Source organism: Protomyctophum bolini (genome assembly GCF_963924005.1).
Source record: "Protomyctophum bolini genome assembly, chromosome: 2".
Taxonomy (NCBI): domain Eukaryota; kingdom Metazoa; phylum Chordata; class Actinopteri; order Myctophiformes; family Myctophidae; genus Protomyctophum; species Protomyctophum bolini.
Window position 1 is genome coordinate 38,007,081 of NC_137863.1, and position 25,559 is coordinate 38,032,639.

General features: G+C 41.3%; 2 protein-coding genes across 10 annotated transcripts; one reads left to right on the plus strand and one right to left on the minus strand.

The window, feature by feature from the left end:
* The first annotated feature begins 598 nt into the window (after positions 1–598).
* Positions 599–13,536, plus strand: LOC308336328 (coiled-coil domain-containing protein 30). Of its 4 annotated transcripts, none has more exons than XM_080793669.1 (20): positions 599–806; positions 1,906–2,085; positions 2,805–2,925; positions 3,744–3,946; positions 4,325–4,456; positions 5,256–5,415; positions 5,746–5,817; positions 6,011–6,126; positions 6,537–6,635; positions 7,853–7,945; positions 8,679–8,798; positions 9,180–9,278; positions 9,639–9,730; positions 9,833–9,944; positions 10,410–10,522; positions 10,630–10,771; positions 10,900–11,036; positions 11,210–11,327; positions 11,699–11,748; positions 11,878–13,536. In XM_080793669.1, the coding sequence occupies exons 1-20, from the start codon at positions 792–794 to the stop codon at positions 12,077–12,079; spliced, it is 2,376 nt and encodes a 791-aa protein (XP_080649795.1). In that variant the 5' UTR covers positions 599–791; the 3' UTR covers positions 12,080–13,536. The 4 variants fall into 4 exon arrangements, with proteins under 4 accessions (XP_080649795.1, XP_080649796.1, XP_080649797.1 ...); XM_080793670.1 differs by having other exon boundaries at positions 9,836–9,944; XM_080793671.1 differs by having other exon boundaries at positions 4,361–4,456.
* Positions 13,537–16,316: 2,780 nt separating this feature from the next.
* On the minus strand, positions 16,317–25,376 carry LOC308322434 (alpha-1,3-galactosyltransferase 2-like). Of its 6 annotated transcripts, none has more exons than XM_080773706.1 (7): positions 25,056–25,376; positions 24,163–24,236; positions 23,808–23,906; positions 20,964–21,107; positions 20,773–20,862; positions 18,048–18,185; positions 16,317–17,265 (listed from the first exon to the last, which is right to left on the minus strand). In XM_080773706.1, exons 2-7 carry the CDS (start codon positions 24,168–24,170, stop codon positions 16,575–16,577), a joined length of 1,170 nt encoding a protein of 389 aa, XP_080629832.1. In that variant the 5' UTR covers positions 24,171–24,236; positions 25,056–25,376; the 3' UTR covers positions 16,317–16,574. The 6 variants fall into 6 exon arrangements, with proteins under 6 accessions (XP_080629832.1, XP_080629833.1, XP_080629834.1 ...); XM_080773707.1 differs by having other exon boundaries at positions 25,041–25,376; XM_080773708.1 differs by lacking the exon at positions 20,964–21,107 and adding an exon at positions 22,576–22,647 and having other exon boundaries at positions 25,056–25,373.
* Between the last annotated feature and the right edge of the window lie 183 nt (positions 25,377–25,559).

The following is a 25,559-nucleotide window of genomic DNA, read 5'->3' on the forward strand; positions in this document are numbered from 1 at the left end:
CACACACACACACACACACACACACACACTTTCTGTCCACTAATTCCCACCACTACTGCTACTAAACGTCTGGGTCTCCGAGGCTGCTGCTGCTATACTACTACTACTAATAATAGGCTCATAATATGGTGCAGTCCCTTAATTATAAATTTAAACAAGCAACTCAGATCTCAGATAACACTCACATTTATATTTTACAGTGTTATAACAGTAGGCTATAGGCTAGATACACACATTTATTTTAGGCATATCAAAGTTATACAACGTAGGCTATAGCCACAAATAGGCTGGTCTGTAAGAGCATGGAGTTGGGACCTAACCTAACTAACTCCATGCTGGCCTCTTAAATACTCACTCAGACCGTTATTTAAACCAAGTGTTTTGTCTTATCAGTGCACTAAAATGATGCAACCGTTTGAAAAGTTCTTACGAAAATCAGCTCAAATGAGATGTCTCACTGGTCAAAACGTTTTCCTTTTTTGGCCAGTGAAGTGAAGCAGCAGCACAGCAGTATGTCTGTGTCTTCATTCCATTCTCCAGAGCTGCTGCCCGCTGCCTACTCTACTCTTTGTCTTGTACCGTTAACAATCATGAAGGACAGACGTGAGCGCTCCACTCAGCCTTGTCCGTGTGTTGTTCGACTCAGAGAGTCATTAATCTTGTTCTGATATACGATGCGAATAATTATTTATTTTTTCGTGAAATGTGCTGTTGAAACACACCCAATGACTTGCGTCGGGTCCGGGGATTGTTACTGAAAACATAGTGAAAAACATTTTTCGGGGTTCAAGATGGAGCAACAAGAGGTAGGCAACAGATTATTAAATTTCCCTCCATTTCCTAAAAGTTGTTTATACGTAGGCCTATACGGTCTATAGGCAGCTTATTCGCACTGGGAACTGCACCAACTACAAGTTGAATGTATGTTTCGTTGATAAGAGACGCAGCAGCTGCATGAAGAAGCATGCACAGCTGTCTCAGTCCCAGATTAGTCCCAGTGGGCTGCAGAGTTGATGAGCAGTTGTTTGCTAGAGCAGCCAGCCAGACGGGAGAAAAGGCAAAGCATTCGCTTCAACTTAAGTTGCTTTATGGGTTTTAAGACCAGCTACAGACAATGTTAAAAGCCAAAGTAGACTCCTATTTTCAGTGTCCGTCTCGGACACGCAGTCGAGTTTAGATCAGGAATCTCAGGATAGAAGAACGTGTGTTTACGTTATCCATACAGTAGGCTACACTGCGGTGCCAAAGCTCACCACACAGCTGTGGGGTTTGTCACGTTTCCCTAAACGCTTTGATGTTACGCGGCGCCGCTCGCTTTATAAATTCACTCATGACCAGACCACAAACACGCCACTCACTCACTGCAGTGTAGGCTACCCCCCACGCACACACACACACACACACGCGCGCGCGCACGTTAAAACTCGGCGCGCACCATCCGCGTCGATTATCCAACCTGGTCTAAGGTCAATTTGTCCAAATGAAATCACTAGCCGATATTAGAAATGTAGCCTACCTGCTGTATTGGAAACCGATTCTAATGTAAAACTATACCTCTTCCCCTATGAAAAGAAAACGGTATGACAGATTATAATTAAATGCTCTAGCCTAATTTCGTTTGAACTGTAAGCCTACCCCTACAAACTGTGAATACAATTTCAATCAATCAACCAATCAATCAATTAAAACGTCTCATTTCAGTATAAACAATTGGCTACTCTGCCTCCACCAATCAATACTATAATGCTGTGTCTCTGAGGAGTCGGACCCCAATGTAAACAAGCCATTGTACTTTTCTGGGTACATTTCAATCCTTTTAGCAGGCCTTGCATTGACCTGTGTTTCCCTCGAACTGTATACTTACTCTAATAACATTTTCAATCAATCAATGGCAATGCCTTGGAGGAGGAGGAGCTGGACCAGGTTGCCAGCTGGCTCCAGGAGAGAGGACTTGCTCCTAGTACCCCCCTGAAGGGTCAGTTGTGCTTCCTGTGGCATACCCTCCAACACAGAGAGAAACAGTTGGTCACTGTGAGTCGTGATCTGGACTCACAGCACTCGCAACACATTGTGGAGATGACTGAGGTAAGTGATCAATGATAGAATCACATATGTGTTTTTAAAGTTGAAGCTTTTTAAATGCAGCCTAGCTGTTTCAAATCCTCCTGATGTGTTTTTCCCCTCTTATCTCATTGTCTTAATGATCACTTTAATATGCCTCTGTTCTTATTAGGCCTTTGTTTGTATTTGTTGACATTGTGCTGATGAAATGTTATGTAGGCCTATAGCACATTGGTACAACGAAATATATACAAATATGCTTTATAAATAAACGTGATTTGATTTGATTATAATGATTACCGGATGCCACAGTGGCATAAATATAGACTCTCTATAGGCTATTTGCCATATTTTGATGACCCTGATTCCGCAGGAGTCTTTCACTATATATCGCTTTGCTGAAAATAGCCGATCTGAAATCTCACGTGTTGCAACACGTTGTGAGCTTGTATATCTGCTATTTTCACAGAATGTTTAGCCGTTATGAAATACGCAGAATGCGAATGCTAGGGTTCAAGTGGTTCTGGTGGGCTTGGCATGGCATAGAACCACTGTTCTATGCCACTGTTTGGCATAGAACCACTGTTCAACTTCTATGCCACAGTTGTGATTCTCTCTGCAGTTCTTCAGTACATGAGTTAAGGAGTGAGGTGAGGGAGCGAGTAGCAAGCACAACAATGAGTGAATGTGTGTGTGTTACCAGTATGGCCTGAGTGAGTTGACAGGTTACCTGTGTCTTTCAGGTGCGTAAGTCCCTGGAGCAAATCCGTACGTTCACAGCAGAAAAGGATGCTTTGGCACAGGAGATCCAGGATGAAAATGACCAGCTGAGGTTACAGCTACATCGCATCACGTTCCTGCAAGGTTGGTCAAAACATTAACTTTTGTCCTGATATAACTTTTATGACAATTTAGTGGTTTGCCTCAGTCCAGGCAAACCTTTATTTTTTCAACATTCTTATACCATCGGAACTCAAAATAAAGGTCTGCTTATTTACTGTTCATGTAAATAATGGGAATATTGTACAATAGTGGCTGCCTTAAGGTGACAACACAAATAACGTCCGTTTTGGCGTCTCTGATCAAATGTATACATTGGAGCAAAAACGTTAATTGTAAGTGTCTTAATTGTAAGAGCCTCGCTAAGAGTGTCCAGGTAGCTCAGTTGGTAAAACACTCGGGTCTAGCACATTGTGAAACGGGGATAGACTCCCGAGTCCCGCAACCTGGCTGATACTGACAATAAGCCTCTCTTATCTGCTGGCAGCCCTTTGCTTCTCCTTATACACCCAAACACCCATCTCAAAATAGGCCCAAGATTGTGAGATATCTTCTTTGATAAGTTGATATTTTGTCCTGAAGGTGGTGTTACAATATGATAACTCATGGGGTCACCGTCACTCAAATAGTTGGGGTTCATCATCATCATGCATGCAATGTTGAGTTATCTCTTATCTGTGTGCAAGTGGAAACACTGGCCTTGTGGCATTTGTTTTCTCCACGTAAAAAAACCCCACGCCATAGATATCCGCAGCTAGGATTGAACTGACAACTCTCTGATCTCTTCCCTGCTATTGCAAACTCTTAGTCTAGGCTACATTGCGGCATAGAGGATGAGTTACTTTATACTCGCTTTTGCCTTACGTAAATAACTCCTCTACTTGTCTACTCTACTTGCCCAGATGCCCAGATAAGTGAGGTGGCTGAGATGCTGTACCAGCAAGGTCTGGCAGAGATCATCCATTGCAGCCCCAGTGAACAGGTAGCTTACCTGCTTGTGGAGAGAGCCTCCCTGGAAAGTGACAGACCCAAGGGTCATGGAGTCAATCCACCAGTTAAGCAGCTGGAGGCCGAGGCCAAAGCTCTTAAAGAGCATCCAGGCCAGGTAAGTGGAACTCCCTGAGCACTGCCACTGCATCAGCTCCCTGTGCTACCAGAACATGGTTTTATTTGAGTTAGTTTTAGCACTATGATAATATTGTATATTTGTTGAAAGTGCTGGTCATAGCTCTTCCGGTTGGATTGCAGCTACTTAAAGCCATTTCAGACATGTTGTTCTTTTGTTAAAATATGTACTTCCTGGCTCCTGCATTATGTAAAATCCAATAGCATGCCTGGCCAAGTGGTGAGGACTGAGCATGCTTCAATGCTTTTCATTGTACGAGAGAATTGTCCATTTATGTGTCTTGAAGAGAGCACCTTCTCCATGTACTGCTGCAGCAACTCATAATGTGATAACTGCTCATTTCACCCATCTCAACAGGGAAACATACCACCACTGTCTAAACCTATCCCACAGTCTCCCCACATGGTGGCACCACAGCCTGCCCAGAGCCAATGGAAGAAACTCTTTGGACTGCACAAAGCTGCTCAGAGCAAAACCACCTTTATTCCAGTATGTCCATCGATTGGGTAACCTTACTGCATGCGAAACAAGAGGGGGGCAGCAAACTGAATGAAAGTGGCACTGAAACAAAAGTTTTCACTGAGAGCGTAAAGCCTGATTCATGCTGTGGACCTTTTTTGTGAGGGTATACATTATTTTTAACAGCCACATTTACTGGCATTCCTTTCCGTCTAGAACTCATGTGAAAGCATGAATGTGAGGTCCTCTTTGCATGTGTTCTATAACAGCATCTCCTCTGCTGTGTTTCTCTTTCTATTATTAACAGCCCTGGTAAATGGAATTCTTAGCCTGAGTCCTGGGGCATTTATGAGTTGCCTTTTACAGCATCAGCAATCCGGGAACCCTTTTGTTTGTTTGTTTCTTCTTAATCTGTTTTGAGAGATTACAGCATCAGTAACAAGGCAGTGTTCAAGTGTTCTCATGTGCTTACTGTACATGTACACTTGCATGCAGGGTTTTCTCAACCACTTGAAACCTATTCTTCATTATGGCAAATTGTAAAAATAGCCATTCCACATGTTGTGAGCTTGTAGATTTTCTATTCTTTTTGTTATTGTTGATTTTATTTTCTCCAAAATTTGCCAAAAAGTAGAGATGCCAGGGTCTGGTTATTTCTTTTTTTTTCATCAAACGTGAATGTCAAACATATCAGACAGACTATAAATTATTTCCCAAATCCAACCCTGCTTGCATGGCAGTTCATGCAACAGCCAACATGCAATTCAACTCACAGTTATCCTTCAGGCCGACTGACTGTCTCATTTGGTGTGGTTGTTGCCGTCTTCAGGCAGAGGCCATGCAGCGGTCTGCGGTCAGTTTGGATCAGGAGTGTGCCCGTCTGGAGAGGGATGTCGACGAGGGATCCCGTCGACTGGCCATGGCCCACAAAGAGATCCGCCGTTTGACAGATGAGCTAGAATCTGCCCACTTGACCCAAAGAGCTTACGGTGAGAGATTTTGGTTCTGTAGCTTTATGCATGTTTTCTAAACGCATGCAAAAATGTGATGTATAAAACCTTCCTCAACTTCATAAGAAGGGGCAGCAGACTCAACACGCACACACACACACACACACACACACACACACACAAATATTGAATATTCCATGTTTGACTACAGTATATAAAGTAGGTAACCAAAATAAAACCATTTCACTGTTGCAGTCTGCTTTAAACTAAGCAATATGGAAGCAAAGTATTACATTATGACACTGCTCAAAAACATCATAGGGCACAAGCTATCATCCCTAACTCTAACTCCTGCACACATGTTTTCAGAGCCTGAGTTGCAGGGAGCCGAGCAGGAGGTAGAGAAGCTCAGACAAGAAGTGGAAAAACTGAAGAAACATGGTAAGGTTTTCCATTAAAGCAACACACATGTAAGCAAGTTCAATGTACACACACACACACACACACACACACACACACACACACACACACACACACACACACACACACACACACACACACACACACACACACACACACACACACACACACACACACACACAAACAAACTTGTATTTTATCCGTTATCCTGTAGACATGGTGGAACTACGAAAAGCCAAAGAGCTAAACGACCGCCTGGACCAGGAGATCAGAGCCCTGAGGACCAGGGTACGAGCCCTGGATGCAGAGAAAAGGTCCTGTCAAGAAACGGTAGGTGACCAGCAGGGGGAGCTGACACGGAAAGATAGCCTACTACTTTCGTGCAAGGCACCCAACACACACACACACACCAATTTTTTTCACATCCAGTCAACCCAATTAGTCACAGCTGACAAATCCATCTACAGTATACATAGTACATACCAGGAATACTTCTGTCAAGTGTCAACATTCATTTCAACATTAGATTCCGTTATTTTCCGTACAAGCTTCAATAATTTTCAAAATAAAGTCATAAGAATAGAGAAGAAAACAATAAAAATAAAAAGTCAGATAACAGGACAACAACAACAAAAACATTTACATAAAGTGCATGCTCAAAAGAGCTGCTCATAGTTATAGTGCTTGGTGTGGACGGCCCTTAACCCTTCATAACCACTGTTCTTATTGTGTGTTTGTAGTCCCAAAGAGCTGAGTTGACCCAAAGCAACCAAACCTGCAGGGATTTAAAGGAGGAACTCATTGCTCAGACCAAATGCCTTGCAGAAATGGAGAAAGCAGTGAGTGAAAACCTGATAGTTTAGTAGTGTTATTGCCTTTTATTGGTGAGAACAGTAATGCTGCATAACGATAGTAATACAAGGACTCACAATATCCAGGTTGTGTTCCAAATGCGCTTTGCATGACTGTAAGTCATCACCTCGGGGGCACGGTGGCACAGTCGGTAGTGCTGTCGCCTCACAGCTAGAAGGTCCTGGGTTCGATTCCCGCTGGCGCGTTCTCTCCTCTGCGTCATCAGTGCCCATACCCAAGGTGGGCTTGGCGAAAAGGCCTTTCTGTGTGGAGTTTGCATGTTCTCCCTGCGTCCCCTAGGGTAGGTACCCTCACAAAAAACATGCAGTAATCCTGGTCTCTAAAACTACCGGCGCCTGATGGAGGGGAAAGGAACTGGTCGGAATAACGTGTTCCTTCCACACGCTACTTCCGGCTGGGGAAACTCCCACCGGTCAGGTGAAAAGAAGCAGCTTGGGCTCCTCATGCATAGAAGGAAGCATGAGGTCAGTGCGTAGCCCCCCCCCCCCCAGGTTAGCAGAGGAAGTGTAGCGCCCTGGATTACACTGGGTGAAAAAAATGGGTTGCAAAATCGTGGGATAAAAATTATGAAAAAAAAAAAAAAGTAAGTCATCACCTCTATATATTTTTCATGTTTATATTCCCCGTCACTGCCAACTGCTAGTCGGGGGAGGGTGTAAACAACCACACCGTGTCCAGTCTGTCCACCCACCTGAGGGAGTAATGTATGTGGAGGAACTCAATATCCCTCACAGTTCCACTCCCTGCTGAACAGGCGCCCGGCCAACCTGTAGGAATCACCATCGCAGCGACAGAGATCGCCATGCCCACCCATTTGTGTTCATTGGAAAACCCGGACCAGAGCAATAGAGTGAGACAGAGTTGCGACAACTCCGTTCACTTCATGGGGCCAGTCCAATTGCGGTTCTTCTACATAGACTTCTATTGGTGAACAGGAACTTTACGGAATGCATTGGAGTCTATGGGTTCGCGCAAGTACGTACATGAACCACGTGACCGGGCTGTTTTCTGCCCCCATCAATGTTGCAACTCTGTCTATACTCTATGGCTCTGGCCCGGACAATCCGGAGCCACTGTAGAAGAATTGAACCCCAGTCTCCATGGTTGTGGACAGGTGTAGGTGTATGTTTATGTAATTTTGTACGCTCAAGGTTGAGATCACGTTTCTATGCGTTTGTCCCAGGTGGTATGCCTGCAGAAGGAGCAACAGGCTGGTCAGCAGCAGCTCCTACCCGTACAGACTCAGGATGAATCTCAGGCAAATCTACTAGCTAAAGTAAGTTTCACTGCATTTAACCCTCTGTCACCATATTACTCAAATTACTTACCAGTATCAAATATTCCAAGGTTGTACTGGGAACATTAGTATTATTTGATTGCATAGATGATAGGCTATTGCTGACATGGGTGCAACAGTCAAACTAATCAATTTATTTATTATTGCCCTAATTTCTATTTGATTCAAATTGATAAATTAATAATCTTTAAATATTAGTCTTCTTCAAATTGGCGGATATCATGCCTGTTAATTAAGACATTGGAGATTTACGGTACATAAGGCATAGAAGGGCCTTTAAACACACAGAGAGTACCATTACACTAGTCTAAGCTGCTGGAACCAATTTGCATGAATCTTGCTTCTTGCTATATTTGAGATGATAATAGCCTGACATTGTTGATTGTCAATTAATTAATCTTGATCCGAATCCATAACTACGCCAAAACGTATGGCTTTGCCATTAACCATGATGGCATAATTATGGTAAGCAGCTTTGTTTTTTGTTTTCTACTATTTGGCCTATTCTGAGCATGTAAAGGTAGAATAAACAAGGTCAAAGTATTGAACTTTGGGGATGTGATGTTTTGCTTGGGTGTGTTGTTGCCAATAGGGACAATTCTTCCATTATATAACTAAATCACTTTGCATATTGTATTTTAAACATTCAGTGACAACACATTTGCCAACTACATTTTTGAATTTATTGTATTCATGACATATTGCGTCTCAGGTGGTAGCACTTCAGAAGGAAGTGAGCCGAATGGAAGCTGCGCTGCAGAAGCAGCGACTACAAGCTAACCAGCAGCTCCTAACTGTACAGGCCCAGGGAGACCAGGCCAATGAACTAAAAGTAGGTTTTTACTGTACAGTTTCATGTCTGCACTCCGTGTAGAATAACTAACTATTAAAAAAGATTAAGTGTATTATTAAACATTTAACTTACTAGAGAGGTGCCCTTTGGAGCCTCTAGCGTTGGGAACTGTATGTTACTGTAGTGTTACTGTATGTTTTGAAAAGTCTCCTGTGGACAGGTGGTGAAAACTAGCACTCTAAACATACATAAACATAAACAGACGTACAGAGACTTGGTGCATTTATAGATAGATGTGTGTGATAGATGTGATCTGAAATGTTTATGATATGATAGTACTTTGTCAGTTCGCACTGAAATTTGTCTTGCGGCCCAGCGGCCTTGTATGCAACTTTTGTTTACTTAATATTGTGTTTCTAGCTCCAGGCAGCTGAGTTGACCCAGAGCAAACAGGCATTCAGAGATTTACAGGGAAAGTTCAACCTTCAGGCTGAATGTCTAGTGTCCATGGAGACAGAAGTGAGTGACAATCAATGAATTAGCAATAACAAATCAATGCTACTAATTAAATGTTATTTTTCCGCACATGGGTTTGAGAAAACACACCATGCAAGGGTAAAAAGACAATGGTTAAGACATGGTCATCTATATCTAGAAATCTGGGGAATATCTGTGTGTGTGGGGTTTGTGTCCATTTATGCCCCGTGTATGGAGATCTACAAGCTCACAACACTTTGCAGCGTGACATGTGAGCCTGTAGAGCTACAATTTTCTCAGAATGTTCGGCGTTGTTCGCCTATTATGAACTGCCCAGAAAAGGGATGTTACGGTTCATGTGGTTCAAATATTAAAGTCAAAACCATGTCTTTCTCCTCTCAGGTTCAGAGGTTGCAGCAGCAGCTCCAGAACTCACATGGCGACATGCATCATCTCACTGCATGGACCAATGAAAATGTCTCCCATGAGCAAACGTAGGATATTATTCTATCACCATAATGTTTCAGGCCTTTAAATGCCACATGTAAGGATTGCACAATATATATTCTGTATGTACTGTACTGTGTGTTTGTCAGAAGCCTGTGGACGCAGAGAGAGACAGATTTGCAACAGGAGGTGAACTTCTTCAGTAAGTTGGAGGCCTCCGCCGTGACACAGGCCAAAGACCCACAGACACTACATGACAAAGTAAGCACATGGTCTGGCAGGGAATGCATCCCACATTTAGGAAAGCTGATCTCACGCCACACCATAGGTCTGAATTAATTGACTTTTCAACGACAAAAGGGAGTCTCTAAGAGACAATAGACCAGCTCACTGGCCTTGTGGTTAGAGTGTCCACCCTGAGAATGGGAAGTTGAGGCTGCAACTGGGCAGAAACAAAAAGGTACCCAATGCCCGTCTACATGGTACTCATGCCTACTTGGACATCAAGCTGCCTCGTGCTAAGGAAACAGGAAGTAGGTTCCTGACCTATAGGTCACAGGGCTCGGGAACGATTAGTTCCCAAGGCTTACTTAAGTGACAATAGACAATATTCAGTTAACAGATTCCACAACTGTAGAAGCATGTGGACATGCCACTCCTGTGACATACATATCACGTAGAGAGAAACTATATGCCTTACTTACAATGTCTAATTTTGGGCAACAGGTGTGCACCGACAATCAAGAAGCAGAAACGTGCCTGCTGGCCACTCAGGATGAGTGTGAGAGTCTTAAAGAAGAGATATGTGAAGCCCTGCGATGTCTAGACTCAGAGAGAACGTAAAGTACCAATACTATATGATATTATTATCTAATGCTATATTATTTTCATTCTCCATCATTCAGAAAGAGAGAAAGTGTAGATTTTGATGCTCTGTTTCTAACAGCAAGTACCATGAGATGAATGAAAAGCTAAAGGCCAAACTCCATCGAGCCAAACAGAAGCTTGAGGATGAAACCCAATGCCGTGACGACAGGATTAAGGACTTGGAGAGGAACGTGTCTTTGTATGTCCATTCCTTAGCAAAGGTGAATCTAGACTTCTTTATCTTGTTATAGTCATGCACTGCATTGTGTTGAACAATTATTAATAATCACCCAATAAAACACCCGATAGAGAACTCTAATTATGATCTCCGTCCATTCCATCTATCCAGGAGAAAGAGATGATTGCAAACATCACAGCGGCGAGTGACAAGCTGTTGTTTGACAAGAGGGACTTACTGAAAAGGCTTAGTGAGGAGGAGGACATCAAGAAAGAGAGCGTTTCAGCAGCTTCTCTGTCTAAACGCAGGTACTGGTCCTATGCTTCCTCTCCACTCTGTCCTTACCCGCCTATAAATGTGAAACACAAAGGCATTTATTAGTGATCAATCATGATTTTCTACATTTTCTGCACATTTGACCGGTCTGTGTTCATATGACCGTCTACAATGACAGTGTGATGTTTCACATTTTCATCTCTAGGGTGGATTTCCTGGAGAAGGAAAACAAGATGTTGGAGAATAAAACGCTTCAGCTGTCTAATCGGCTTGCATCGCTGGAACGCAGTCTGCGAAATATCCAACTGCTGCACACTGCAGAGGTATTGAAACATTGTATGCCTATGGGGTAGAATCGGTTCATTTGTAGTTGGGCAGACTTTATTCGCCTTTTGTGGATTAGTCTCCCTTACATTGTTTTCTGGTGCATATATCTGTTGACCGACATTCAAAAAAACTGATAAAAAGGTGACCTTTTGGCATTATGACCAACAGATTCATAATTTTTAGTCTCTGCCTATCCTAACTCATAGATGATTTAAACGGGAAAGCATTCTGTCAGTCAGAAAGCGGAGGTGTAGTGGTAGCATTTGTCCTGTCAGGAACCCCTTGGTGTTTTAAACATTATGTTATAATTTAGCTATTGAAAAATAGCTAAATTACTTTAGCTATTAATATTCCTCTTTGTCTGCAGGAAGCATCAAAGAGTGTTTTCCTCACATCTAGCCCTCTGCAAAGTTCCAGGTAGGTTTGAATTCTCTGGCGTCCACATTTTAAACGTTTTAAAATACAAATGACTATACTTTTTTGTCGTCAGGGCTGGTAGTATGTGGCAAAACAGCTAACATCAAATGTTTTTGATCCGGTCTCTAGCGGGAAGATGCCGGGGTACTCCGACATGAGAGGATTATTGGACATCATTCAGAGCAGCAAGATCAAGCAGGCAGAGGCCACCTCCTCTCCTCTGTCCTGGTCTGCAGAGATGGGCTATCTGAACCTGACTTCCCCACAGGGACACTCGGACCACCTGGCTCCCTCAGACTCTCTCAGCAGCACAGACAGTAACGAGGTGTAAACTTTATTGAACACACATATTTATATTAAAAACCTATAATTTATATTTGAGAGACTCCTCAGCCATGGCGAGTTTCCTGAAAGAGCTCATGCAGTTTTGTTTGGGATAAACAATGAAAATGGTCTGAGGTCAGACTTAAGCCGACAATCACGGATGTACGATCCCAAGGCGGCACGTGGGATGTCCAGAAACCTTGGAGGTTCGGGTCTGCGTACACTACATACTGCATTTCACATTGTGTGTTCCATCACCAAACATTGGGAGCAGTCTGGGGTCCAGTGTCTTGCTCTAGGAGACTTCGATCTAAACAAACCCTGGAGGAGCTGGGGACTAAACTGAGACAGCCATTGTACCTCCAGAGCCAGTAACGCTGTTTCCACAGCATGCAGTGTACGAGAAGGAAGGCCCATGGTACTGTACCCAAACTATCAGGAATGATGGCCACAAGAGCAAACCTCAAGTTCCCAACACAAAAAAGGTTGCATGAATGGTAGGGATAGAATTTTTAGCAACTGCCTAATTGGCCCGGCAATCACTAGGTACATCTGTGTTCCCCGTTCCGTCTGTTCCCTCGCACATATTGTATGATAGAAGGGAAACTGTGCAACCTTAATATCTCAATAAGGACATATTAAACATTGACATTTCATTTTATTTATTTCATTTTTCTCAACATTATTTTCTTCATAAACAAAACAATCACACTTGTGTGAAGTGAGGGGCGCTCTTATCATCGTACATCATCATCACATTCCGGCCAATCGCAATTGGCATCTTCAAATTTCTGCCCTTTGCTCAGCCAATCAAATCATCGCTATGGGGCGATCAGACAATCAAATCATCGATGAAATTCACATGCACACAAAGCTGCGGATAGGAGGGGCTAGTGGCCCTCAAAAACATACAATATTATATTCTGTGTAAAAAAACAAATCACGCTTGTGTGAAGCATGCACAAAGTTCATAGACTTGGCTGCCACATGACGTCAGTGGGAGGCATGAATAGAGGGTATGCACGTGACATCATCATACGGAGGAAGTTATGCAGAAATGCCTACAGTGGCAAAAAACTACTTTCTGGCCTTGACATACTGTACATCCTATCTGATTGCATTAAACGACGTTAAATTCACTTCTCGCCTCACTTTGCCACTAGATTTTCCAGTCACTTTATGCATGCAGCCATGCACATACCACATACCCTCTATAAGTCAATAGACTTGGCTGCCACATGACATCACGGGGGAAAGCCAGACGTTGACATGACCCTCAACATCTGTGAGTGACCAGCAAAGTCTTATGATACTTGACCTTGTAGGTCATTATAAAATACTTTACAATGTATTATTATTATTATTGTTGTTGTAAAACATTTCGAGTATTTATAAGTGCTAAAACTATAATTATACAGTGTTATAAGCAGATTACAATGTATGTATGTTTTAAAGTATTTTAGACATGGGCTTCATAGAAACTAAACTATAAAACCCAATCATCTTGGGGAGGAGCAAGCAGGAGGAGCAAGTGAGGTGTGTGGACAATGTAAGGTCCATCCATTACAACAATATCTGTAGGGCCAATTTGTTCAACACGCTCACAAGACTTGGGCGTCTTGTTGTTTACTCACTTGTTGTCGATGCTGATTGACGATGACTGCAACTAAGGTTGATCTATGGCAGGAGTTTGTTGTGTGTGAGTGAGTGTAAAGCTTTCAAAATAGAAACGGGGGGAAACAAAACAAGAACAGGCTCCGTCCAGACTAAATACTAAATAAAGGTCTCAAAAAACAGACGAGCGCAGGGTTCAAATAAACAAATAATAAAGTATTTCTTTCTTTCAATTCAAACTGCGCGGTACTGTGCGATGCGTGCGAGCTGTTGAAATCTCTATCTCTACTAACTACTGGCGTCTTTCCACTCACAGCTGTGGGCCTGTGGCTTAATTAAGGGGAACCATGGTGCCATTTTCCAAGGCAACCAGTGGGGGCGCCATTTAGTCACACATGTGAAATCAAGTAAGATGGCTCCTACAATATCTTTATATATCATATAATTAGTGCTTAGTGTGGACGGCCCAGTAGACAAAATTGTTATGCAGCGGGGAACACATTTTTTTCAGCATTTCATCTTGAAGGCATACAAATACTATTAAGGTAATGGGCTAAGAAAGCTATTTGCATAGATTTACCTGAGAATAAAAAAGGCCAGCAGTGCTGCTCCTGTTCGAGACATGCTCCCATTGTATCATAAAAACCTCTGGATGGATGGATGGATCTGGATGGATGCAGTCTTGTAGTGCTACTTTTAGAAGTGGGGGGACGTCCCAAAGACACGTGCACGCACATTTGCGCACGTGCGCAATGCACTATAAAAACATGCAGACGTGTATAGCCTATTTAGAAATAGAAACAGGGTTTACAATGCTTGATTGTATCCATAAAAGTCAAAAAACATATTTTAGGCTTTTTTTTGTGGAAGGATGGCGCTCCCCCACATACCCCCCCACTACACCCCTGGATGGATGGATGGATGGATGGATGGATGGATGGATGGATGGATGGATGGATGGATGGATTGATTGGTCGGATGGATGGATGGATGGATGGAGGAAGGGGAATAAAATGAAGAGGGGAGCAGATGACAGGTGACAATGAATGAGACCATCCATCATGAACCTCGCCTGTCTCTCATCCTATTCATCTGTCTCTGCCAGACTGCCACCCACGAAATGAAAGTTTAATAAGCTAATCCTTACATTATAAACTATAGCCCTACCCAAAAACAAATTAACAAAATAATGCAAAATATAAAAGGTTTTCATAAGCCGTTTCTCAGCTGATTCAATTATATAACATGTCTGGCATAACGTTACGCTATAGAATATATAACATTCTAATGTATGTTGAAAGGTACCGGAGATTGAATTACAAAACAGAATGAATAGACCATACCAAACTATGTAAAGTTGTTTGCTTCCTTAGACCACAAGGTGTCGGGCTAGCTGGGCCGGTTGTAGCCTGGCCCACTAGGGTGGGCAGGATGAATATATGGGCCTAATGGGGGGGCATCCCTGCACGCGCCGCTTAGCGTAATAACCCCCAAAAATGCATAGAAAACTATGCCATCATCATATCAGATTATCTATCTATCTTCTCCTTTAACCCAATTTCCACCAGCACCCTGTCGGTTAACAGCACTGATGGCAAACAGAGCTCAGATGCAGTTGACTTGACTCGACTTGTTTATGCCGATACTGTGACTGTGTTATTGTCACTTGGTGAGTTTCTTATTTTCAGTTTACATACGGCTGTGGGCCGAGAGAGCCTGAGCCTTTGTATGGATTATGGAACTTGGCAATAAAGGTACTGAGCTGTCCTTGTCTTGTCTCTAGTGTTCTAACGATTTGCACCTGCATTGTAATGGCTTGAAGAGTCAATTCTCACCACCACCTCAGTAGAAATATTTACTGTACACATCAAACAAATCCACAAATACAAGATAAATACATTAGATAGACCTTAGTAGGTCTATCTAGAGATAAAATAAGCATATAGCAAAATAGCAAGTATTTCAGATCCAACAGTGAAACCTTAACATGCAAGTCACATAATAAAACCAGAGCCTCACAGTCACTGAAACCCAGCAGTTGCTGCAGGCTACCATCAAAGCAATTATTGTTTCTTTGTGTTCTAACGGGAAATGCAACATCTCAGCAAACATCTCAGTAATTAATTTAAAATATTGAAAATACAGCTCATTTGTGCGCAAGTGAACAGGCCTCTTGAAATGTTAAATAAATTAAATTCAACAGAACAGTACAACATGAATACTTGTTTGAAAAGGTTTTTCAACAGTAATTTGCATGTTTGATACTTAAAATTACATTTCTACGGGTAGGTAGAACACACACACACACACACACACACACACACGCACACACACACACACACACACACACACACACACACACACACACACACACACACACACACACACACACACACACACACACACACACACACACACACACACACACACACACACACACACTATTGGGAACCAATAACTAATCCTTTTATATAAGTGAAGTTGTGGACATTGTAATTTAAACAATACCTTTATAGATATAATTATAGTGCTTTAGTGTGGACGGCCCAGTAGACAATTGTTATGCAGCGTGGAACACATTTGTTTTCAGCATTTCCTTTTGAAGGCATACAAATACTATAAAGGGAATGGGCTAAAATAGATATTTGCATATATTTTCCTGAGATTTTCATAGATTTGTATTCGAGACATGCAGCCATTGTATCCTAAAAACACTCGCAGCGTGTGCTAGTAAACCCCTGATAACAGCACTAACAAAGCTGCCTGAGATCACAATCTAACAATGCTAAAGCTTTCAACCTATACAGTAATGTTGCCTTAGGACAAAACAATGCAGTCTACTGTGTTCCTACTCCTACGTACAATGTGTGGTCCTGCTAGTCGTCACATTATGATTTTCTGAGTATGTCATAATGTTTCTCTGCCCAGAGAAGGCGGGTGATAAATATGTCATCCCGTTGTCCAATTTCGGAGGCCCAGCAATACTCAGGAGAGAGCACCTTGCTGGGTTTGTGCAACCACAGGTACTTGTTGAGGTGACTCTCATCGTGCCACAGAGCTTCCACATTGTTCTTTTTGTCTTCCATGATGCCCTGGTAGCAGGCATCAGTGATGGACTTCACGTTCTTCCACGAACCCCCAAACACAGCAGCATGGTAATAGAAATCTCCATCTCCAATTTCCATGTGGGCCCTGGACTTTCGGTTATGGTCATAGGTGTACAAGCTCTTTGGAAGGCGGTAGTAGTAAGCATGGAGTAAAGCCACAGAATCCCCCAACGCCTCTGAACCAAATCTTCCTGCAAACACCTGGTCCACATCAAAGCAGAAGACGTGGGTACAATGGTGACGAATGTCCGACTCAATGATATCTGATATTGTCTTCATGCGCATCATGGAGATGTCCTGCCACCGAGAGTGCTTGTCCACCTTGATAATCTTCAGGGTTCGCTCCGGAGCAAGCTTGATGTCTGGTACCTTTTCAGGTGCATCCGTAAATACATAATATGTTACCGGTAAGCCAATCATGAAATGTTGTTCTGAGGAGTTAAGGAAAGACTCCAGGTAGGCATCTAGATACCTTGGAAGGAAATTGAGGCAAAACGTTATAAGAGTAATAAAGTTCCAAAGTGCAATACAAATAAGCAAAATAAATCATTGAACAAATGCACCTAAAGTTCATGCATCCTGTCTCAGTTGACTTCAACATTGATTGTGATTTGTGATTATAACATTTGACCTTTCTGACCCAAAAGTAAATTGACTCCTTGTGGGAAGCCTACTGAATACTGATCATTCACATCAAGTTTGATGAAAATCCTCCCACCCGTTCTCAGTTTTGTTGGCGCCTTGTATTACAGTATGTAGGCCTACAATAACATTGGATTTGGTCATCACTGCAATATTTTCTTTATTTGAATAGTTATGGGAAATTGTCAATTTTGCTGTTGCCATTGTAAATATCAACTTTATTTATGCTACCATACCGCATGTGTTCTCTGTCCAAGTGTTTAAAGGTATATTCAGTGATTTCACTTAATTCAAATATCATATATCATAATTATATCATATTCTTTTCCTTTTTTGGATAATCCTCCCTACTATAGAGTGTGCTGACAGTTCCTCCCTTTTTGGCTAGAGGGTCCCCCCACTGTAGAGCATGTGCATGTGCACATTATTGTTACCGGGGCGGACCAGGGTTTTTTCCAACACTGAATGCTCCTTTAACCACTTTAACCCTACTGTATAACATAGTATATATACCAAATATTTATACACAGGTCTACAAGCTCACATTGTGGGACTTGTAGATTTTTGCTAATGTTCGCCCCAGATTAGGTTGTGTTCATGTGTGTAACAAACCTGCCCACAGCAAAGACAGTGAGTGCCACTGCAGAATTATTCTTAGAGTGCATCTTGTCATAATAATATGGGTTGAACATTCCCTCCCATATGACAGCCGCTCTCCAGTATGTGCATGTCTGAACATCATCTCTGGACCTGATGTGGGAGACAACTGTTGTAAGTTTCAAAGCAAAAGATACATAATTATGGAACAACTGTAGTATAAAGTTAATTAATTGATTAATTATTTTTTATTCATTGTAGGCCTACCGGTACATTTAAAATAAAATGCAAGCAATGCCAATTTGTACACCTACAAAAGCAACAGGTGCATAAGAGAAGACCGCATGTGAAAGTGAACATGAGCCTTGGATTGCAAAAAGGGGGTTGTAGTACCATTCTATGGTCTCAGCTAGGGGACTCAAACGTTTTGAATGAACAGGTAGTTCTCCTAATAATGAAGATACTAGCCTGGTCCCCTAAAACCGCTAAATCCTGAGTGTTAATTTAACCACTTGAACTCTGCAAACATTTGGCAAGACTAGGTGAAGGTGAACTTCGTTAATTGCGGCTGGAGGTGTGGCTGTGGGTGTGCCGTGTTGGCACGCTTTCCCCAAAATTGCTATTTTGTCCACACACATTTGGGAAAGGGCATAGCAGATTCTTAAAGCACACATAAGCCGTAATGCCAAATTAATTTGGTAGAGCGGCGCGCCTGCAATGGACATGTCAGGCTGCTTCGGTGCACAACATCTCACCTTATACCCGTATATAGACTATACTGCTGTAAAGGGTAAAAGAGAAATGCAGGAATAAACAATCAGGACTTCAGTGTGTTACAGTATGAATCTGATGGGTTGCCAAATGTGGTGTAACCCAGCACTGTCTGCTATCTATGAAAACTAATACCTAAAGTGGTCACAACATTGTGGGCACCTCAATGTGAATTGGGCAAGTAAAGAATAAATGTATGTTTTGGGAAATTATGTTATTAATTATGTATTGTAATAAAATATACATGACTTGAACAGCATTATCAGACCATAATTTATCATTCAACTTGTTTATGCCATAATGACTGCATGGTTGTATTAGGCTTTAAATATCAAATGTTCAAGCATTTTCAAATCATGACTACTTGACCTTATTTCAAATTCAGACAATCTTCCAAAGCATACATTTATTCAAAGAAATAGACAATTTAACATTCAGGTGCCTAGACTTCTCAGGTTCCCCCTCTATTTCCGGTTACTATCCTAAACCTAAACTATTACATTTAGGGAATTTCCTTTGTATGCCAGGACCTGTTCATGACTCGTGTTCAAACAGGCTTTTACATAGCTGTTGTGAATACATATCTTTGTGCTGTGACATGTCCTGTGAGATGTCCAGTGTTTAAAATGTCTATTGGACGACTGGTTCTTTTTTTCCTTTCCCCCCCCCCCTGGGCCCTTTATTTACCCAGGGTAGTAGCTGAGCACAAGCGCTCATTTTCAGCAACGCCCTGCACATAGAAACCCACAGACAGGACACTAAGCAGCTCGGAGGTTCAGTGCCTTGCTCAAGGGCAATCACTTCCCGACACAGATTATTCCTAACCGTCCGGAGAATCGAACCGGAAACCTTTCGGCAAAACAAGGGCGCTCTTCTAACCCTTAGGCCACCGCTGCCCAAAATGGTTTCTGCCGCCCAAAATTGCTCATTGCCAATCGTTTTATTCTGTCTTTTAATTTTATCATTGACACGTTCTTCTGCTTTGTGACTTTTTGTCTGTGAAAGGGGCACTAATACAATTTACTACTTACTATTCATACATTGGCCAGAAAAGAGAAGAAAATGAGGTGGCTGGCAAGCCTTTGAACCCAAACAACAATGTGAAGACAAATGTCTTTCATTCAGCTCAGAGTTACAAATATTGACATTTACAGGAATGCAGAGTAGTTCAATAGTGTGAACTGGCTAAACAGGTGTCTGGTGTGCGTGTGTCTATAGTGTCAAAGATTGCATGCACAATTACGCATTATAGAGTTTGTTAACTCTGCTATGGGGTGAACTCATGCTGAAATGAAATTTGATTAGCACAAGTCACAAGTCAGGTGAGCCCCTTTCCTTACCGAAAACTGGTTGCAAAACTGGTTCAACCAGTCTCACATTTTGACCCAATTTCGCATACAATGGCACGGCGATAAAATTCTGATCTACAAGGTACACATCTGTGAGAACGTAGATCGAATAATTAGGCGGCTAATTACAAATAATTAGCCGATCGGAAAAATGAAAATAAAGAATATCATATTAATAATTTTGAGACTTTTGAAAATTGTTCACTTTACCTATACATGCCCAAAATAGAGATGCAGGGTTGAAAGTGATTAAAGCAGTTATCCAACATAATACGTCGCTAGAATAGTCTATTTTGATCATATTTGTACAGAAACTGTATTATGATTATTATCTTGTATTATATTGTATTGTTGTGAAACATGCCACACCAACATTTCACTACTTCTAACTGTATGAGTGGGTGGACAGTCCCTGCAACTTATACTAGTGTCATGTCCAGGGGGTGTACAGTAATACTCATGTTTGGTGGATGTAGGCCTACTTGTAATCCGTCTGGTGCTATAGAAACAATATGGGCTCCTGACATAATGTGTCACATGCATGGCTTGTTTCACAAGGCTACAATTTACAGTACGTATATGAATAAAACCCTCTTGCATCTTGAATCTAAACATCTTACCAAAGATCAAGGGTGTCATCTATATGGTCTCTCAGCTTCTCTCCAGGGGTCATTGGACATTTATCCATAGGAATAAACCCTACAAAATAGCTGAGAAAAAAGATACATCTTTAATATTGGAACATGAAGAGCAAGGCGAAGGTGTAGGAAATGAATTGGTATGTGACTTCCAAGTAATGGAGAAGGTGTACATAGAAGTAGCTGAGGCTGTCTTGGGTAGACCACGGAAAAAGAAGAAGCCATGGATCAGTGAAGAATCATGGAGCCTCGTAGAACAAAAAGAAGGAATAAATAGAAGATCCTGGGCACACATTCCGAAAGAATCAAGAAAGCAGCTAAAAGAGAAGTATGCAGAGAAGAACAAAGGTGTGAAAAGAAGTTAAAAGCAGACAAAAGGAAATGGATACTAGAGAACATTAAAGGTGAAGCAGAAGATATCGCAAGAAAACAACACATGAAGACACTATATGGACGCATAAAGACACTGTGCAACGAGAGATCCAGACAGAGTACAGCAGTACTGGACAAGGATGGTACAGCCTCAATAGTGGAGAGGAAAATAAATAAAAAAGTGGAAGTGGAAGAGATGCAATTAAGTTGAGATGGACAGACCCAATAACTGAAGATGAGGAATGCAATTTCAATGACGGAAATGAAGAGATCACAGTAAACGAACCAACACTAGGCGAAGTCAAAGAAGCAACAAAAAGACTACAAAATGGCAGGGCACCAGGAGGAATTGACTCCATCACGGCCAAATTATTAAAAATAAAGGGGAAATATGGAAACATGAGCAGATCCCAACAGACTGGAAGAAAGGGTTTATCATCAAACTAGCAAAGAAAGGAAACCTAAAAGAATGCTGGAGAGGCATAAACATACTCTCTGTAGTAGGAACGATACTTGGCAGAATTATAGTGGACTGCATAAGAAATGGAATAGACTGCGGGCTGAGAATGGAACAAGCAGGTTACAGAACGGATAGGGAAAAAACAAAGCAAGTCTTCATACTGCGAAACATCATTGGAATAGACCAAAATGTCCTCTCAGTACAGGGCTGTGTAAAATGGAATGGACTTCCTCTGCATATAAGGGAATGTGCTAAATTTTCCTCTTTTAAATACAATCTGAAAAAATGGTTGCTTGAAAACCAAAGCTGCAACCATTCGTGATTATGTTAAGTGTATTTCTTTTGTATGCTGTGTTAGACAGATTATTAGAGTAAACCTACCCTAATAATAGTTTAATTTTTTATCTTATTTCTTATTATTATATATATATTATACTTAGTATTGAACAAGTTAACGAGTGGCAAGCAACACTATACATGAATTTTGTAGATTTCGAAATGGTTTTCGATTCTGTCCATCACGAAAGCCTGTGGATGATTATGAAGAGGTACAGAATCCCAGAGAAGATTGTGAGAATGGTCAGAACGTTTTATGAAGACTTCCATGTGCAGTAGAAGACCAGGGAGAAATATTATGTGAGTGGTTTAACATTAAAACCAGCATCAAACAAGTATGTATTATGTCAGAGTTCTTGTTCTTGATCATGATGGACTGGGTAATGAGAAGGACATGAGTCAGACAGGGAGAGAATGGAATTTGATAGAAGCTGACATCAAAATTTGATGGCCTAGACTTCGCAGACAGACATTGCATTGCTCTCCTCCACAAAACAGCAAATTCAAAATAAAACAACACAAATGGACGAAGAAGCCAGGCAAGTATAGGACTCAGGATTAACATACAAAAGACAAAAACAATGATTGCATTGCAATTTGCAAGGCAGTTCACTTACTTGGGAGTCACAGTTTGTGACTTGGGAGTCACAGTTTGTAAAGAGGGAGGTGGCATGAACGACTTGAATAGACTGTCAAAAGCAAGAGGTGCAGTCATCAGACTTAAAGGGTTAGTTCTGATTTTTGGACTTAAAGCTGTAGTAATTATACTTGCCATTAATATAGTGTTTGCAAACTGCAAAGGTATTAATTGATTGCCAGAGTCCCATGGTGGGAGTTCTGGTCTGGTTTTGGTGAATATTAGGTAGTTCTGGTAATTTGGTTGGGGTCTTGGGGCCATGCAATAAAAATAAATGAATCCCCCAAACTAGCGTACTTTGTATTGTTGACCTATTTCAACCTTTGTTCAACTTTGACCCCTCTGTCACATGGAACGCCAGCAGCAGCACAATATGCAAAGCAATATGGCAAGTATTTCCTACAGCTTTAAGACCAAAAACCATTTAAAAAGACCCGGAGCTCCAACAGTATCACAAGAAGAATCAAGCTAAAACTGTAAAGACACTAGTGATTGCTAATTATGCGAAAATGTGTAAAATGGCAATTGGATGATTTGAGGCATTTTGATGATTTGAGGCATATAACAGGAAAATGTGAAAAGGGTGGGATATATTCCATAGCCTAGTAGGAATGTCTGTGAAAGATTTCACGTAAATTGCACGCTGCGTTCATGATTTGAGGCTTTTTGTTCAAAATGGGCCAATCCTGCAAATTTTGAAAGCCAATGTTAGCCAATCAGGATGGAATATGAAATTTCGGACAGATCTGAGATTCAAAGAAAGACAAGAAGCAGGACGATGGAAATCATGGTCTGAAGTGAGGACTATACAGCATGGAGCTGAACGTTAAAAGTGGAAGCCTTCTCTGTGAAGTGGATAGGTATGGTAGGTACCGTATAGCAGAGAAAAAAAGAAAAATCCCCAAGGTTGAAATGCATGCAGGTGCCATAGCAGCACCACTGTAGGCATGAAAGAAAACAAAGACAGATACAGATGTAAGGCACTATCATGTTAGTTTTGAAGTAGTCTCGCGTTACCAGACTGTTGCCTCCACGATTTCCAAACGCTTCATCATACAGTCTGGGCCAACAGAAGAGCTGTCATGACTCATGAGTAAGCGATAAAGCCACCTCGCCACTTCTGTTTCGTCTTTACAGTCTTTACAGATTTTTGAAGTGACAAACCAGCAGGAAATAACAAACAGTAAGTAAGTAAATTGGACTGGTATTCACCTGACAGTCGTGACAGATATATGTGACAGATAAACTATGCAGAGCACAATTATGGTGAGACAGAGAACACACTGAAAGATGCTCTTGGGCTTGTGACATCTGTAAGACAGACCAAACATTCAATTAAAAAAAGGAACATCAAACATTCTATACTGAATTATATAGGGCTGGGAAATATATCAATAATATATTGATATTGGGATATTCCTGTTTTTAATCCCTTGAGCATTTTTTTTTATATAAAATATGTATTTGTTTATTTTGATACTATATATAGAAAGTGTCAGAAATGTAAAAATGTAATATAATAAAATAATTCCTTCTAAAGATGAGAGAAGCCTACAGTATAGCATACCTCATCATGACAGAGGGATGCTCTCTGAAATACAATGCTGGTGGCTCTCGGGTGTATTGGAGTGTTCATAACACCTATTAAGAACAGGAAGAAACTTGCACTTTACACCCACAGAAAGAATCCTGCCAGTATACAAATCTATACAAACTATGGGTTTGATTGATTTATCTGATGTTTATTTTTGGATAAACTAAATATCAGCTCTGACTGGCTGTGTTCTGACTACTTCACAGTTTCAAGATCCTATGGTGTTGCTTCAAACAAGGATTTATTCTTTTATTTTCGACAAGCAACTTCTTGTCGAAAATAAAATAATAAATCCATATTTAGCCTACAAGTATAGCCTATAGGATACCTATATCATTTATTAAGTAAGGGAGTATATGCTTTGAATCAAAAATGTCCGCGGCAGAAGAGTATATAGTAGGCTATAGGCTATAGCGATCCTTACTGTCCACTAAGTCTAACGATTATGTGTTATATATATTATTATTATTATTATTATTATTATTATTATTATTATTATTATTATTATTTAATTTGTGATATTTATCTGGATTGAGTGGGAGATGAACGATTACATAGACAGAAAACCACGTGGACATTCACTGTGTAACTGCAGTTACTGTTATAACTGTAGCAGGCTACAGAATTATTAGGCCTACCCTATTGGTATTCCTCTAGCCTACATTTATGTGACGGTGCGGCATTGGCGGATCGATTTAATTGATTGATTGAAGTATTTATTAACAGTTTGCAGAATGGGTACATTTCACATGAAAGCACAACTCAATACAAAGACTGTTACTGTGGACGACACGCTGATAAAGCATTACACTTAATTGTTTACAATCCACCGTTTTTTCATCAGAACTCACTTCATTGGAACTCACCTGTGGATTGTTGATTAAAAGTTGTTAAAATAAATCCATGTCGCTGTTACCTTATTTAGGCTATAGAAGAGTTAGTTACACGCGTTTCTTAAGTTATGATGAGCAAAGTCAGCTACAGAGATAGGCTGCCGCTACCCGTCTTGTCTGCATTGCAAAATGTAGGCTAAATAGGTGCGGCTCCGGTGTTCTAAGGTTTCAAAGCAGTTTATTCATCTCGGGGTGTGGTGGACTTGCAGATTCCCTTAGGGCAGGCCAGAGCCTTAAGATATAGACAAAGGCTACCTATAGCCGGCTACAGTATTATGACGAGCACGCACGCGACGCATGCATGCTCTGTTACGCACATCTCACATCATACTGCAGGTCTATGACTAATTGCGTCTAGGGAAACTTGGGAAAGCAACTAGCGATGGGAAGTTCATACCACACACACAGGCCTACTGACATACATTTAAGGTCATCTGGCCCTATTGTTAATGTATTATGTGTTGCATTGAAGAGAAG